This window comes from Monomorium pharaonis, chromosome 8 (assembly GCF_013373865.1).
Source record: "Monomorium pharaonis isolate MP-MQ-018 chromosome 8, ASM1337386v2, whole genome shotgun sequence".
NCBI classification, from domain to species: domain Eukaryota; kingdom Metazoa; phylum Arthropoda; class Insecta; order Hymenoptera; family Formicidae; genus Monomorium; species Monomorium pharaonis.
In genome coordinates, this window is record NC_050474.1 from 22,844,649 (window position 1) to 22,862,935 (window position 18,287).

Below are 18,287 nucleotides of genomic sequence, written 5' to 3' on the forward strand. Positions count from 1 at the left end.
AAAACTGTATTCCCGAAATGTCACCTGCTCCATTTCTCTCGTACGGTTTTGAGGACAGACGCGCGCGCGGTTAAGTGAAAATAGGAACACTGCACAGTTATGCACAAGCATTTCGTCAAACGCTGTTTGCGAGTAAGTGAGTGGTGTAACATGTACGATCGTTTGATATAACAGTTCGATCGCATTAATGTTAATCGAGAAATTTTAATTTTTTTCAATTCTATTTTCAATAATTACAATGTGTCATTAATATCGCGAGTACCGCGTACGAAGAAGGTGATGTGTTTCCATGTTGTGTCGATTAAAATACGTGGTATTAATCAGTGATATGTGAATATATACAATATGACAAAACAACACATTATTTCAAACAATTCTGTTTGTTTACTGATATAAAATCTCTACGAGCAAATTAGCCGATAAAAATGCCGATGAAAAACTAGTGAAGCATGTGACAAAAACATATGTGAGTATATACAATATTAGAATAATAATTATATCATTAACTACGTATTTTAACTATTTCCTAAAAACATTTCCGTACTTGCTAGTTTCTATTCTATAGAATATTAAATCTATAGATTCAGATTATTATTTAATAAATGTCTAACGTGTAAAATAATTTTTTGTAAGAATATTATAACACATAAAACGCGACTAAAATACAACTAATAGAATTGTCAAACATAATTTTGTAATTATATAGCGCTATGCTTTACTTTGGAATAATGGTATTAAAATTTAATTTTATGCAAATACAACCAAAACAAATGTAACATTTTCGTTTAAAAATTGAGAGTGCAAAATTGAAAGTAATGTAGTAATTACGTATGCAAGTAAGAAAATATATATATCGTTAGCAAATTTAACCACCACAAAATTTCATAATTGCGTTCGCATGTGTGTGAATTGCACGTGAATGATGCGTTTGAAGGCCGCCGGTGGCGAACGGAGGCTTCTCGCAGATGTTCACACACAGCAAACATGATTGTATGAATAGAGAGAAAAGATGTCATCGAAGCAACCTAATGAAGCGTCAATAATGTTTAAAGTTAATCGGTGATTGCATCTCGTACGTCTCCAATCGGAGCGCGAGATGCGATTTGAATTAATACGTGATTAAAGCAGCAGTACACGCGTTGTTACAAGTTGATTATTCTAGTCCGCTCTCTACGCAACATTTTACGGTGCAAAATTCGTGAAAGACAAACAACAAATGTGTTTGCTCTCGCAAAAGAAAAACGTCGTTTAGTCAATTAAGATCAAATCAACGGGCTGTATATCGTGGCTCGCGTCGAGCCGATATCGATACGTGCTCATCGCTCGACCGAGATAAACCATTAAAAAATAAAGGTTTTCCGCATAACATTTACAATGAAAGAGACTGAAGAATGGACTGCTGAGATGGAACGGAAAAAAATTAAATATATAATAAACTGCGGATACTCGTTGATGTAGAGTTGACAAGGAGGATATAGATAAACAGGGCAGAGAATTGAGATGAAATAAAGAGTCAGAAATGAAAGAGAATCATCGATATACATCCCGAGTGAGAATGTGAGAAAAGAGTTGAGGAATGGCGCCGATAATCCACTTTGTTCTCCGCTTCAAGACAACGCGAAGAGAAATAAAAGGAAATATATTTGCTATTTGCTACTTTAATCTATATTATCTATAAGGAATCTATAAGGTTAAATGCAGTTTAGTCAAATTTTAATAAACATTTATTAAAAAATTATTTTAAAAATTCTAGAAAAATTTATAAAAAATGAGTAATTTTTAAGTGCCTGCTTATAATATAAAAAATAAATTAAAATTAAGAATTTCCTTTTATAATCTAAGGAATGAGGAAACTTATTGTTAATAAAATAATCACTAAGCGTATACTTGTGAAAAAATTAAGCAGGTAGATGTTGTAACGTAAAGCGGATCATCGGTAAAAGTACGCATGGGTTTATGATTATTTATTTTTAAAAAATTTAGATACTTACTATCGAAATTCAGGGAAATCGTAGCGTTAGATTCGCCGAGCTCGTTCTTCGCTGTGACCTTATATTTGCCAGCATCCTCGACGGTCACGTTTTTTATTTCCAGGGTAGCGAAGTACGAGTGGCCATCTTTATCGACGGTCAGCTGAAATTCACGGTTTAACATTTATTACTATAGAATCCAAATTAATTGTTTTACTATTCAATATTCTTTGAAATTAAATGTACTCTAGAACTGTGTAGAAACTATACAAAATGGATTATAATCGGGAAACCTTGTGCCTTGGCGAATCTTTGACTATGTTCCCGCTATGAAACCATGTAATTTTCGGCGTGGGATCGGCTGTAATGCGACACTCGAACAGCAGCCGTTTGCCGTCGTCCTCCTGTCTAATCGCAGGCTTCTTCGCGAAAGTCGGCGCGATGCCGTCAATTTGTCTGCAAGCGCAAAAATAAACGTCGCACGAGTCTGGAAATACGTCCGTGCAAATTTATCGTTCACTAAAGCGTTGATCGTCGTGCTGATTGAATTAAATCATGGCAAATCGACGTGAAAATTTAAATATCGTTGCGTCACAAACGTAGCGCATCATTGATGACTTTAATCTCATTTCCAGCACGATCGATCAATACATTAGGAAATCAAAGGACAAGATCACATCTGTCATTAGCAAATCGCATGCTTTAAGTTGCACACGCATATGGCTAAAAAATTAATACAAAGAATTAGTAATGCCTTCGCTTCTAGAGATTAGGATTTTTGTGTAAGTGTTATAAATAAATAAAGATAAAAAAGAAAGTAATATTTGGGCGAATGAGAGAAGAACTGCTTATACGGTCGCTGTTGGATTTATCGCGCTTTTCGCGGTTATTGCTGCTAGAAATAACTCTTGTTTTCATTAGTCAATGCTTCCTGACGAGAGGAGGCCCGTCCAACAGCTTATTCTGATGGCGATCCGACAGTTAATAATCATTTGAAAATCAAATCACCATTACATCGCTATTATAATCGATACTACAATCTGTCTACTGTAGAAATAAAATTACTCTGTGATCATCATCTCCCTTTTAAATTATTCTTTGCAACGGAATTAACGCGATCGTACAATCACTGATGTTTATTCTCGTAAATAGAGAGTCAGAATGAGAGGCACGTGCCTAACACTCCTATCCCGAATGGACCATAAGTGCATTAGCATGGGTGCACGTTGCGGCTAAGTTTAGCGGGCAAGTAGGCTGCAGCTGTGTGTGTTTTCTCTCAACTTTCACTCTCGTCAATCGCAGATCGATTCAATTCTCGCAAGCTGCAAACTTTCGCTCTCTATTAACAATATGCCTCTTTGAGTTTGCTCGTCAGAACCCTAAAAATCTCATCGCCTCAAAGTTTCGCAGATCTCGTCCGCGAATACGTCCTACGCTTACGGGTGAATTATTTCTCGTAGTTGACCGAATTTTTTTCGGCACGCATCATGGAACGCAAACTGCGACACGTTTCGGGAGACGCGTGGAAGCGGAAAGGCTCGCGTTACTTTTAGAAATTCACGGGAATCACGTCTGTCGATGCGATCCGAAAATACAGCTTCTCGTCGTGTCGTCGCCGTCGACTGCGACTCGAGAGTGAGCCCGTCGAGAACACTCTCGACCCAGTTTCGAATTATCTTCGAAAATCGTTAAAGTCGCAACAAGACGTGGGAATAACTGCAAGCGGCACGCGAAAAGAGATTTGAGAACTGATAAATGCTTTCCGCTCATGCAGATTGCACAAAGATCTCGTGACTGATTTATCAGCTGGGACAGTGAATCGGTTATTATAATTAAACTGTCATAAAGATAAGAATAGTGTTTCTCGCAAACCATTTTATACTTGTGAAATTAAGAAATGCATAAAATAATACAAGAGATGTAACTATAATTTTAAAACTTTTAGATACATACTAAGTCTCCAATTTAAAATATACAATTTACAAATAGCAATATACAAAGTTGCAAAAAGTTTTGACATTTCAGCAATTAATTCAAATATCGTGCGTATTTATTTATTATTTCCCTATTAAAATTATTTTCAAATCCATATTCACACACAACTAAATTTTTTAATAGTTTAGCAAAATTATTCTGTCCGTGTAAAATTTATTTATATAGATTTATTTATATCATTGATTTTTTCTTTTTTGATCTATTCTTGATCACATTAAATGATATTGATAAAACATAATTCAGGCAAGATTTAATAATTTTTCTCTCACGAGAGACAACGTCCGAAATAATTCGGCCACAAAGTGGTCGGATTATGCGTGCAAGACACGAGTGGTGTTCAAAACTAGAAGACCTTAATTCTATTTCCATCCACATTTCGTGTTTGCGTTCTGTCTGCGTGGGTGAATCGGTAAGAAGCGGCCGATCGTCCAGCTAACGCGTAAAGAGCCGTCGTGATTTCTATCGGATTGCGCGTGGTGCATGGCGTGAACGTGCCCGAAAATAACGGACATACCGCGACGGTTATTCTCGGTTAGGCCAATTTAACGTACACTCAAACGTTATCGACAAAGATAGCGTGGCAATAGCAATAATAAATAATCAAAAAGATTATTTTATATAAACTTTCACAGTGTGCAAGAACCTTTCTAAACTTTGAGTTAAACTTCCACAATGTTTTCAATAAGGTATTTATAATAAATTTCATTTTGTAAAGAATTAAATCGGGATGTAATTTAATAGGAAAATTATTCCATTACAAACTTCTCAAGCTTTTAAAAGAATAAATTATCGTCATATCTGATATTTTCCTTGATTAAAATTATTTAAAAAATGATATAACATTAGTTTTGAAATAACAAATTATTCATAAAATTGACAATTATTACAGTTTCAAAACACAGCATAAATAATGCTCTCACCCTCTTCCAATGGACTGATTGGCAGCTAAAATCATGAATGGAAAAACAAAAGACAACGAAATAAGCGACAAATTTAAAAACAAACAAAAATAGAGCAGAAAAATATACGATGGTGAAATAATAATAGAAACGCATTAGTGCTTAAGCGCGAAGCGTAAGACAAGTTAATTAAACAGAGCCTGGAGAAGCGACAAATAAGTCTTCTGCTCGGTACAAACTTTATCGACTTACTTCTCTCTAGGCTCATCCATTGCTAGAAAAATATAATGGTAAAATGTTAATCAAAAAACAATCTAATTTACAAAAACTTTAGATAAAAATTAATGTACAATTTTATCGGAACTCAATAATTAAATCTATCAATAATTTTAAATTACAAATTAAAAATAAAATTAATTTATTATTATAAAAAATAATTTTTACGTGAGAAATGGATTTACATTTTTAACAACATGGTTAATTTATTTTACTAACGTTTGTTAATTTTAATTAATCGTTACGGTTTTCCTATTTTATAGAATTCTAAATAAATGAAGGTAAATGTAAATTGATCATAAGTAAAACATTTCGCGCAGACTTTTATAATTCTCTAAAATGTGTAATTACATTCTTATGAAAATATTACACAGAAAAAAACAGTATCAAATTGAAACATATATATTCTTTTTAACTTAATTTAAACAATTATGTTTTTTTGCTTACATATAATTTAATTTTTTTTAAGAATGTAATATATATAAACTTAAATTTTAGCAAAATGTTACACTTCTATTTTAATACTATAATATTTAAAGAGCACAATATAAATATTTTGATAACAATAACAATAATTAAATCTAATTCTTGATTCATAAAAATGTTGATATTTTCAATCTGCATTTTTTTCTCATAAAAATTATAATTAAATAATGAAAATATATTTCTCTTGATAAAACTATAAAGTAAATAAGTAAAATTAACTTTGTTTAAAAATGTAACTTTATTTTAATATATTTAACATTTTAAAAATAAAGATATTTTCAAATCAAGAATAATCTTTTTTTCTGTGTATAATTTCAAGAAATATAACTTAGAAAAAAATAAAAAAGAAAGATATGAATACTTACGACTAAAATTGAGGTTGATGGAAGCGGCGACCTCGCCCATCTTGTTCTTCGCCTTGACCTTGTAGAGGCCCGCGTCGGTCTCGATGACATCATCGAGCTCGAGCACCACCAGGAACTTGTTCGTCCCGACACTCTGCACTTTAAAGTTGGTCCTGTCATCCTCGCTGAGCTCGGTTTCGCCGCGGAACCAAGCTATGTCGGGCTTAGGCGAGCTCACCAACTGACACTCGAATATCAGCCGGTTGCCATCATCCTCCTGCCGTAGTTGCGGCTTCTGCGTAAAGCTGGGCGCGAAGTCATCGGCGACCCCCATGGTGGAGGCACGCCTCCGCACCTGTCTCTACAACGAGACCCGGAAAACTCGGTCCCGTTTGCGTGTTCACGCCCGCAACCCAAAGAAAGAAACAAGTTCCTTTGCCCAGCTCGTCGGTTCAAATGGCGCCGGCCTGCGGCACCATCCAACCTGTCGCGGATTTCTTCTGAGCTCGACGTCCACCTTTATTCGCCTCTTACAGATTTCTGATAATATTAAAAACAAAAGGATACAAGTACATATTAATATAGAAATTAATACGTAAGATATTTTAAGTTTTAACGATCAAAGTGCGCTAGATTTTATTTTACACCATTAGATTTTTACATATTTCTGTTGCAACTTTTTAATAAAGCTCCTTCTATGGATCTATGTTCCTATAACATTTTATACGTTTTTGTCTTATTTAACCTATTTTTTACTCATACACACTAAAACACGCTAGCATACTTTGGCAATTAAAATTAAAATTATGACCAAAAAAATAATGTTATGTTAAAATTTAATAAAGTTTATTACAAAATACGATTTTTCATTTGCCTTTTACTCTCTAAATCGAATTCAGTCTATTATTTACTGAAAGACAATGTGATTTCAGATATATGCACTGTCTTTCATAATACATTGATTCCAGTCAATGAGAATACCCTTCTTTTACTCAGAATCATTGAAAGACAGTAAATAGTCACTAATGATCATGTTTAAGTATAGCATTACAAATCAGTAAGATTTTACTCATTCAGATTTAAAGAGTAGGAGACTTTTAATTTATCAAACAATAACTACCTCGATATCGAAATTACTATTACTCTGTTTTGCTTGATATTTAGTATTTGCATCGCAGTTCAGAGTTCAGAGTGATGATTATATTTCGAATCTAGTCACCGTGGTTCAGTAAACCTTGGCAGCTGTCACCTGTAGTTGCCTCAACCGCGGCTATTTTTGTACGAACACCTATACTTAGCCTTCTTTAGCATTGCTTACAACCGTGGAACCGCGTTGCGTTGATATTCAGTCAAGATGAATGAAGCACGTATAATGACAAAGAGCAAAAACAATTTTTACTTTTAATCATTACGAATCGCAAAAAAAATCAGTCATACAATAAAATGACGAAAACGTCGGAAAAAGTATATCAATTGTTGAAATAAAAATTTTCGTCTTGGAATTAAATGTGACTTTATTGCGATAATTGATTTTTGAAAAGATAATCCCCAGGAAATAACGAGATAAAGCGATTTTTTAGCCGCAACAGTGAAAAAACGTCCAAGAATGATAGGTCCAAACTAGTATATCTAAGAATAATTTATCGCTTGTAATAAATACAAATAGATGTTTACATAATAATTTAAGGAAACATCGAATGATTATTGTGCATCGCGTATTCTCACGGTAAACGAGCGGAACTCAAAATTGTTCTTCCCTCTTGATTGTAAATCGCTTTGCGCTTACGATTTTCAGCTGTTGAAAACGTGAATTATTTCAAAATAATACCACAATAAATAACACACATCCTAACTGTTTTAGTATAGTGCCAAGCATTTGTATTTTCAAATTGTTTCAAATAGCGACATGAAACCAAAGTTTTCTAAAAACTAATATGCCTTTTACTATACATAGAATACAATATAGATATATGTAAAATTTGTAAATATTATAATGTAAAAATAAAATCAATAAAACAATTAGAAATATTTTAACCTTTTTTTTCTTCCTTTCTTTCTGTAATAGTTATTCTGCAAATAAGTTATACAGATCTATCACTGATCGTAAAATGGATAATAATATAAATCTTTTCTTTAGAATAGCAAACACTATTACGTTTCATAAAAAATTATGTAAATATCGATTTTCTTTTGCAAAGATGCAAAACCTGAAATATGAATTGCAAATTATTTTCGTGTCGTTCTAATAATAATTTCTCGGACGAAATACTGCGGCGGGGAATGAGCGACGCCTGCTTTTCCTCAACTCGCCGCGTCGAAAGGACCTCATAATTTACGAGTGTCGGGCCTATTTTCAGCAAGTACCAACGCGGTGGTGGCAACGGCGACGACGGGCCACCCGGACCACGCCGATGTACAGGACCATTAGCCGGCCACGTTCAACTGCAAATTGAGCGCAGCAAACAGCGAGTTTTCGTGGAATTCGCACATGACTCTTGCTCTCTGAGCTCAAGCGAGTATTTTCCCGCGAGGCCCCAAGGCCGAGAGAGCCATGGGGTGACGTAAGGCCACTATTATTAATGCGGCTCTTGGCTCGAAAATAGGTTGGGCCAGTTATCTTGGTAATCGGTTATTATGTTTGGCATCTAACTGTGGAAGCCGCGTGCATTTGGGTCGCGATACAACCCGTCGGATGTAATATGTTCGCATGCAACTTCAGACAATCGTTCCTTTGAGATCTGTAACATCGCGCGACACCTCCAAGTGCCAGGATTGTCGATTCGCCTAGGCGATCGCCCAGCTACGTGGCTAGATCATTTTCGCGTGACGTATCACGTGACGTCGCACGATGACATTTAACGCACGATGACATAGGTCTTCTGCACCTGTTTTTCTCTTGCAACATTATTGTATGTACAAAATATCTTCTAGTAAAAAATGATAGACTATGATTTAATATCATTTCAATCGCAATTAGCATAAAATCATCAGAAATTATTAAACTGGAATCCTGTTGAACTAAATTACGTTTGTGGTTAATTAAACAGTAATAAAGTTAAATGTAAGAAAATTAATTATTTCGATTTGTTGATAAATATAAAATAAATAATGCAGAAACAGAAATATAAAATAAATAACGCAAAAATATGTAGAAACAGTCAATATTCCATTTAGTTTATTCTTTTATCTCTAAAAAAGTTAAGAAAGATCATTTTTGAAATTCTATATAATTTTTATAAATATGATAAAATGTTACAGCAAACTTGAGTCAGCTTAAAAAACTGCCATCTGTATAATTTTTAATAATATTATAAATAGAATCGTGAGATAATACGTTCGTTTTAAACTTGATCGAAAAGCCTTGTAAACACTGACGATAGGTGACAATCGTTTCAGAAGGTATGAATTAGCTTCGCATGACGGGTACCGGGAGAAGACTGCCAAGTGCAAGGGTAGGCGTTGGGACACGAGACGATATCCTTCCGGTAACGTGAGATTCGCGTAATTGGTCGGTTGCCACCGTCCAAACCACAAAATTGTGAAACAAATCATCCTATTATGTCAGCTCCAGCCAAGCAATGGAAATATGATACGCCTGGCTCTTTCGTTCACACTCATCTCAAGAAGTGCCAGATAACCAAGTCACAACACATATCAAAAGATAAAGAAGCTACTAATCCAACGATATCGATGTTAAACATATCAAATCCGTGAAATTCAACGTTTCGACGCCTCCACGATTTTGTTTATTTTTTTTCTCACAGAAAAAAAGCTTCAGGCATATCTGCTAAATTTTTTATTGGCGAAATTAAGGAAACAAATATATAATTAATTGCAAACGTAGGTTTCTTAACAAATTTTTAACGTTGCATTATGTTGGGGAGACGATCTAAAGTCGACACATTCCACGACCAGTAATCTTTTCGAGAAGACGAGATCGAACAGATGCGAGAGAGAACTTAACGAACCGACGGAACAGCATGCAAAACGGGTGGACCGAGTATTATAACGTCACAGTAAGACTTGGCAAGTGGCCTCCACATGCATTCCCGAGATTACTGCACTTCGTAATAGCTCGTTCGCATTCCTCCACCTCTTTTGCCTGTTGTCTGATTTTCGCGCCACAGTTATCATCCGATGATCTTCCAAAAATGAGATAAAACAAAAGCATTAACCAAATATGAAATAACATTTTTAAATATTCATTTTACAAATGTTTAAAAATGCACTAAATTTTAAAAATGTTATTATAATGTTTTACTATTAAAAAAAATACTTATTTTCTTAAACTTATTATAAGAATCCGCTTCTAAAAAATTAAGTTTATTTGCTTTTTAACATAAATAGTTTAGGTAGATTAAAACAATATGTAGCTTATTGTTCATTGATGAGCTTATTGATCAGAAAAGATATTCTTATGCATTTCACAGAAAATACCGTTCGTATCTTTTGATAAGAAAATTATTTATATATGCAAAAGAAGAAAATTAAAAGTCAAAACAAAATTTTCGAAAATTACCGATTGTTTTAAATAATATAATACTAATTTGGTCATTTTTACAGTAAAATGACAAACGATTTTTAGATTTAGACAGATATCAGTCAAAAAATATGCTATTTAAATCTTCGAATATGTCGGCACATTATACATGAAAGAATGTCGGCATCCAACTGACCTAATATTTTTGCTAACTATATAGAAAGTGTTGCTTCACTTTGGCATAATTTTACCGGCTATTTGTGATACAATACATATTTGTTGACACTATGACCCAATAAAAATGTAGCACATTGCCATTAGATATTTAAAAAAGCAAATTAATAAAAAAATAGAAGTAATATTATAGATGTTCACATTATAATTGAAGTGGAAAATGTAAAAAATATAGACAAAGAATAGAAATAAAAAATGTAAGACAGTATAATGTTAAAGCTGTTAAAATCTCTAATAGGAATAAATGTTCAACGAGTGTTTGACAATGAGTCAGCGTCATTAAAAAGGCGCAATTACTTTTGGCAGAGTTCTGAGTCACGTGCATCGAACAATCTCCTTTCTTCGTCATTATAAATTTATGAAACAATTCATGTAACCGCTGTAAGATAAAACGTGAGAAACATTTACTTAAAAAAACTAACATTTTTTAATGTTAATATTTTTATACTTTTGCCAAAGTTTGCAATATAAATAAACTTAACTACAACAATGATTTCTAATATACCGCATATTTTTTGTCAATCAAATAAGTTATATTATTTAATCGTGACTAATGCACCTGTTATGTTAAACACTCACTCAGTCTCAGAAATCACATGAAATCAGTAAACCAAAAATATTTTACAATCTATGTAATGTATTGCATCATGATTCATGTCTTGAATAACTTGTTTTCTCTCAGAAATGTAATTCTAATCTAATTTAAAGACGGGTTATATTAAAAACGCATTATAATAATTAAATTTATAGTGAAAATGGAATTAAAACATTAAAGATATTTTAAGTATCAAGTAGTATCGTTGTTAATAAATCTTTACTTCAACATACTATAAAATTATTTTTTTAATAAAAAGAAAATGTATTATAATATTTCTCGGAATACATTTTTTTTAAATAACCAAGAAGATAATTTTCAAAATTGGTTTTTAAGATTTTTGATGTTATTTAAAAAAAAATTTTTGTTACATGAGAATAATTCTCAATAGTACTCCACGCTCAAGGTAAAGTTACATCCGGAACTAAACTCTACTCGTGAGAGTTATAATTATTAGTTTTACGATACATTTTCACAGGCGCACTCTACCATGCCTATACTACTGACCGTGTTACTTGCGACGCATCGCGCATCTATTTTAGCCGACTGACTCAAACGAGTCGGCACTAAAATCACCGATCGATCTGTCCGCGATAAAACGCGAGAAATCCTGTAAACAAGCGTTCGCACTCGTACTTTTTGGCAGAACACGACGAAACGTTCGGTTGCAAAAACGGGAATTATGTCAAATACCAGTGATGAAAGGTTTGCTTGGCCCGCTTATAATTTCAACGTTGTTAGATTATTTGCGCGATACTGTAAAATAGTGTAAAAAATGAAATAAGAATGTCAACAGCATATAATTTAAACAAGTATATGAATAACAAATTTAGATGTAAAAAATTGAAATAAATTTAGAGAAATATTGTAACAACTTAAATTATAACGCAAAAACGTCTTGCAATTTTTTATATTAAAATATATTATTCTTTATTATTAAAGTGCTCGATATATTAATAAAATATACATATGATTATTTAAAGTCAGTTACAAAATAAATGTTGACTCATTTAATATATCTTGCAATATTTAAGGGTCAAGAACACGAATCACTTTTTAGGCCAATCTTCTGTTATGAGTTAACTAGATCAGTCTTGAATGACTAGGGTTGCTGAGAAAAAGAGCTAGTATCGCAAATGGCTGCACTACAAAGTTTATTATTAAATTATTTAATAAATAAAAATCTCAACATTAAGAAATACACATTTTTCAATCTTTGTAGTGCTAATATTTATATTAAAATTTAAGAGCTACTACATTATTTCATTTATCTAGATTTCTTTATTTTATTCTTCTTTCTTTTATGAAAAAAAATTATATTGACACTGATTAATTACGCGCAAAGACAGAAACAAATTTGTCGATTATTAGACAAATCATTAGACAATGGCAAACATCGCCAAGAATAATATTAGTCACCTCGTACTAACAACTAACTCTGACAATCAACAGGTGAACTGAACCGCTTGGCTGACAACGCATCCAACAATACATCCAAAAATATATTAATGTATGTAAACACATCAAATAATTAATTGATTAAAATGTTATATCAAATTTAATAATAACGTATTAATTTAAATAAACACATTTGCCTCTGTATGTGGAATTATCATCGAAACTTAAAAAAAATTCTTTTTAGAAGAATTTTTAAGAATTCATGTAAAATTATAAATTAATACTTACATCTACAGAAAATTTAATTTAATAAAAAAAATAGCTGTCTTAAATTTTCATTAAATTAATTTTTGGCATTACTCTTGAACATTTTATATCGAAGATACTAAGAATTAGTAAAGATTTTTTTTATGTACACATTTTCATATAGTGGACAGTTATATGTGGATAAGAAATTATTGTAAACCAAGTCCCTTCTTGGCTGTGTAATGCTGAAATAATAGGTTCTATTCTATTCATTGAAATGTGTAGATCTCATAACAAAAATTTATTTGCTTTAATCGAATCTTTAATAATCAGATTAATTATCATTTAATATCAATCAGATTAAAAATCGCACTTTTTAGAGTCTTATGCATAATAATATATCTTTCACATTCACAATCAGCCAACTTCTCCAGTATGTAGAGTATTTTTAAATTGGTCGGGCACTCTGAGGTTTTCATCGATTACTAAATCAAAAGGAAAAACTATAACAAAAGAAAATAGCATTTACCTATGATAATTACGATAGTGAAAAAAGCTTTTGTAAAGTAAATATGTCATTTCTATACATATAATTGAATTCTTAACAAAATTTTTTCTCTACGGAAAATTTAAAAGTCTAGCACATTTGATATAAAGTATGACGTTTTATATACATTATTATATTATTACCATAACAAACGTAAAGAAAATGTAAAGAAAAGGCAACTAACTTAATTTGTTAATCAATAATTATACGTGGCAATGTTAAACCTAAATATTTCTGTAAATAATGTTATTAGAATCATAATTAGAATGAAAAGGTACAGAAAGAAACTGACAAATAAAATCCCTATTAGTGACTTTCGAAATTATCGCATAAAAACGAGCTGCGAAAGATCGAGGAGAGAAAGTCAACGAAAAGACGGGGCGATAAATGATGCGTTAGACAAAGTGTCGGACGCCATGGTGACGTGAAGATAGACGGGACGACGTATGGAATAACGACACGAGTGAAAAGATGGTTGTACGAACCGCTCCTCACGTTACGCCCTTCTAAAAATAAGTGGACTCCGAGCCTAGATACCTAGATAGTAGTCTACGAATAGTCGCCGCCGCCGCCGCGACGGAACTTGTGATAATTAGTCATGTGAAGTAGGATCACCGAGTCTACAACGTAAGCTGGAAATGGGGGCTGAAATTTTTTTAATAACTAGCCCAACTAACTGTATACTAGCCATATTACCTATGTACATCTTTAATAAACAAATATTAAACAAAAAACCAGTGACTAAGCAATCGAGGACATACCACGAGTCAACGAGAAAATTACGGTACTGGAAAAGATCTGGAAGAAACGCGACAGCTGATAGAAACGCCTTGCTCATTACGTGAATAATTTAAAAGACTCACTAGCCACTCCAAAATGAAACAAATAGTTATTATAATAAATAAATGCCTTCTAAATTTTTTTATCTCGCTTGAAAATTTATAACATATGACCACAAATTTGCACATAATTTTTATATGATTAAATCATTTTAAAATAATCAAATATATTTAACATTAACATTAATAGATTTATTTTATATATTTTGAAGATAATAATATTCAATCTTTAAAGATTGTAATGTTAAAAAGATAAGATAATAATGTTATAGTATTTAAAACAAAAGATCCTGTATATATAATCGTATATCTGTTATAAATTTCATTTTAAAAGGCAAGATCTCTCGGTTGTCAAATTGAGACGATAGAGACAATAAGATTTTCCAAGGGATAACGACTGATCTACGGGGATAACTGAATCAATTTGTCGTGAGAGCGTGACATACCTCCTCAATCCACTTGTCCCTTCACTTACCCCTCGTAAATCACTATCGGGGGTGAGGGTGCGCGCAATCGAGAAAGTCACTTGTTACTCACTTCGGCACTGAACGGTTCACACACGGTTCTCGATGCGACGTTAACAACGTTAACAGATGAACAAAACAAAAGGAAGAAAAGGGAATTCAAAGGGAGCTCGGTCACTTGGATAAAGTGTGAAGAGAAGTCGCACTGACACGCGTGAAACTGGCAATCGTCACGCACGCTCCCTCGCAGCCACACAACGTTCACATTTGCGCATCCAACGCATCATCGAGAGAGACTTACTTGAAGCGTCTCCTTCAGGGAGAGGATGAGTTTTTTCCTTCCGAAGATGCGAGTTCCGGCACCTGACCGGGCGTTTCCCTTCGGACACCCGCGACGACGGCAAAGTGGTGGTTTATTCCTGGATCACTCCCAACCACCCCGAGGCAGACAACGAGACGCACACACACAACTTGGGAAACTCGCCTCGAGAATTTAATAAACTTACGCGAGAATAAAATGGAACAGATTAAAAGGAACTTTTTCTTTCTTTTTTCCTTGTTTTCAGATTCAGTCGTCTTCGTCTTGAGTCGTCGTCGTTAATCGTCGTATGGTCGCTCGTTGCTGTCTCGGCTTCTTGTCTCTCGTATCCTACTCTCTTTTTACTTGCACGGAGTGTCTCTATCGGCCGTCCCAATCGTTGGGGCCCCGCGCGCCAACTAAACGCGCAAGGTGTCACGAAGCTACCTCGAAGTTGGAGTTTCGCCCACTACCACGACCACCACTACCGTCGCCACTACCACATCTTACGCGAAATCCTCTGTCTTACATCCCCGTCGAGCCATACGCACGCCTACGCTTTCGCAGGCGCCGCGACGCTCCGCATAATGTGCCGAAATGCACGAAGTCACGTACGATAAGTGATAACGGCACAATTAGGTCAGACACGCGTTTTCCGCACAACGGCACTACTGACGGACAGCTGTTACTCTACTGAAAATCCTACTGTAATAATATTGTGATGTCTGGCTTATTTTCTACCACCAATGTCAAGAGATCGGACGATAATACTCAAATGTCAGCTAAATATTACATTTTGAAATCCTTTCCTTTACATACAGATACATGCTAAAATTAGTGCATTACACAAATACATTCAATAATACAGCTTTACAAATAATAAAATGTTCCTACAAATTACAATAGTAAATGGTACTTTTTGCACGTTTTAAATATTTAATTACAAATAATATATAATCAAGCATTTAATAAATAAAGATACAATATATGTCTGCATTTTAACACGTCCAAAGGTTATTAAAATTGAAGGAAGATACTTGGTTGTGTTCTCTTGTTAGTATATCTCTTTAACGGCTATGAATGCGAAAAATATTTTTTGTACCATTTAAATTTCTTAATATTTAACTTTTAATATACAAAATGGTGATGCAAGATGCAACTTATTGCAACAATATCATGCGGCAAAAAGTACCATTGGCGAATTATCCAAGGTCAGAGCGTAGCAATCCCTCAAGTAAGCGCCGACAGACATGTGTAGTCAGTAAAGAGGACGAGAAAAAGCATTTATTACACGCTGTACTTCTTTCGTAATCGGAGCACGCGTGTTTCACTGAGATTTATCTCAGTTCTTATATCTGGCGCATTGCCGTTACACAATTATGTTTGCTTTTATATGATAAAATAAGAAAGTTAACGAAGACAATAATGAACTACACGAAGATTCAAGCTATATGAATTTGTATAAATAAAATTTTTTACAACAAAATATATGCTTATAAAACTGCATATAATTAGAATTAATTTATTAATATCAAAGACTCTTTGCTATAACTATAATAAAGAATTTAAATATCTCTCTATTAAATTGAATTTTTCATTAGCGTAGTAGACATACATAAACGTTCAATCTTTTGTATATATAATAATTTAATCATATATATGTTATATATATATACAAACAAACTGCTCCGAAAAAATGTAAATTCAAAGTTACTCATACTCTTTATTTACTTGAATCTTTTTTTAACATTGTATTTATATATGGACGAATATACGCGGTATTACGCTTAGCGCATTGACGCGACTTCGTCACTTGCGCTATTTCTATTTCCCGTCACTGGCGAGTTTGTCATATGGATGTGGCTGTCGGCAACGAATCTAAAAATGAACCCGCGCTATCGACAGTGGAACTAAATGACTGGCGAAAAGTCACCGGAATGGAATCTCTCACGTTGGCGTCCCCGTGATGAAATTAGATAGCACCGCGATACCCGCACGTAACGGGTGAGGGTTTTTTTCTCTAGACAAAAGGTTAAAAAAAGAATAAGAGTATATCACGCGCGCATCAAATCATGTGTTTTCGAGGTTGTCAAGAGACGTGTGAAATCAATGACAAGAAAAAATAAACAAAATTTTGTTCAATCTTACAAATTAAAGAAATTTAAACGTGTCAATGTCGTCATGTTTAGTCGCGAAATTGCACACGCAAAGTGTCTTTATCTTCTATATTTTAAAAATAATTCAAAATTATGAAAAATTATGAAAAACCGCGAAATTTAATTATGTAATTCGAAAGACTACTCTTTTAAAAAATTCTTTTAAAAAAAGTAGCCTCTTAAAATGATCAAACATTTTATTAAATTTTTTCTGAAACATTTAATCAAGGCTCGATGAGTCATTGAAATTATTATCTTTCTATATATATATGTATATGTGTGTGAAATGTTTTACATAGTTAGAAAGAATATTATTCTTTAATCAAATTTACCATTAAAATTAAAATTGTAAGATTTCTTGTATACATAATCATTACATAATAATATTATGTATAAGTTCTTTTCAGATTGCAGCTAAAGATTAATTATAACTTCGTAAGTAGAAGCTATAATAGAATGAGAAATTGCTAGTTTACTTTGGACATCTAACTAGACGTAATCGTCATTGTAAAATGTTAAATTAAAATAACAAGACGGTGTACACAGAAGTAATCGAAATTCACAGTAGCAAATGTCGATGGCAATTTAAAATAAGATAACCAAATTGTAGTCGTGTTTTCAATATATTTAGTTATCTAGTTTAAATTACGATCAAGATTTGTGTAGAAATTGACAAAAAGAATACACAAGAGATCATTTACCTTTCATCCCCTCGGAGACGATTCTTTCGTACAAGAGACGACTAATTGCAGTAATTTAATTTTAGAATCTCTTCTCCTGACATAACCGGACATTATAGCTATAACTCAACGTTGAGTGGCCGTACGAGATGACTCTGTATATCCTGACAAACATATTTCCTCAAGCCATCCGTGAAACGTTACAACGAGGGTCTTGAGCAACGACATAATTACAAGTTACTTATCTTTTTTTCCTACAGTTTACGGTCGGCCTATCGTAGACTGTGAAAACAGAGCCATGTGTCACTGCCTTCGTTAGATCTGATTTATCCGACATCTCATAAAAAGCAACGTCACAAAAATTCCTTACTCTCGCTAAA

The 18,287-nt window shown here is 33.4% G+C and overlaps 1 protein-coding gene across 23 annotated transcripts in view; it reads right to left on the bottom strand.

Moving 5' to 3' along the window:
* LOC105834791 (twitchin) overlaps positions 1-15,918 on the bottom strand; it is a 95,585-nt gene extending 79,667 nt beyond the window's left edge. For 8 of the 23 annotated variants that reach the window (XM_028190030.2, XM_028190028.2, XM_028190033.2 and 5 more), the window contains exons 1-5: positions 15,075-15,912; positions 5,992-6,510; positions 5,117-5,138; positions 2,264-2,426; positions 1,992-2,133 (exon numbers count right to left, since the gene is read on the bottom strand). In XM_028190030.2, the coding sequence (XP_028045831.1) occupies positions 1,992-2,133; positions 2,264-2,426; positions 5,117-5,138; positions 5,992-6,304 (640 nt within the window). In that variant the 5' untranslated portion in view covers positions 6,305-6,510; positions 15,075-15,912. Of the gene's footprint in view, positions 1-1,991; positions 2,134-2,263; positions 2,427-5,116; positions 5,139-5,991; positions 6,511-15,074 lie in introns of all 23 variants that reach the window. The other 15 variants (XM_036290826.1, XM_012677530.3, XM_012677521.3 and 12 more) reach the window with 5 other exon arrangements.
* Positions 15,919-18,287: the final 2,369 nt, after the last annotated feature.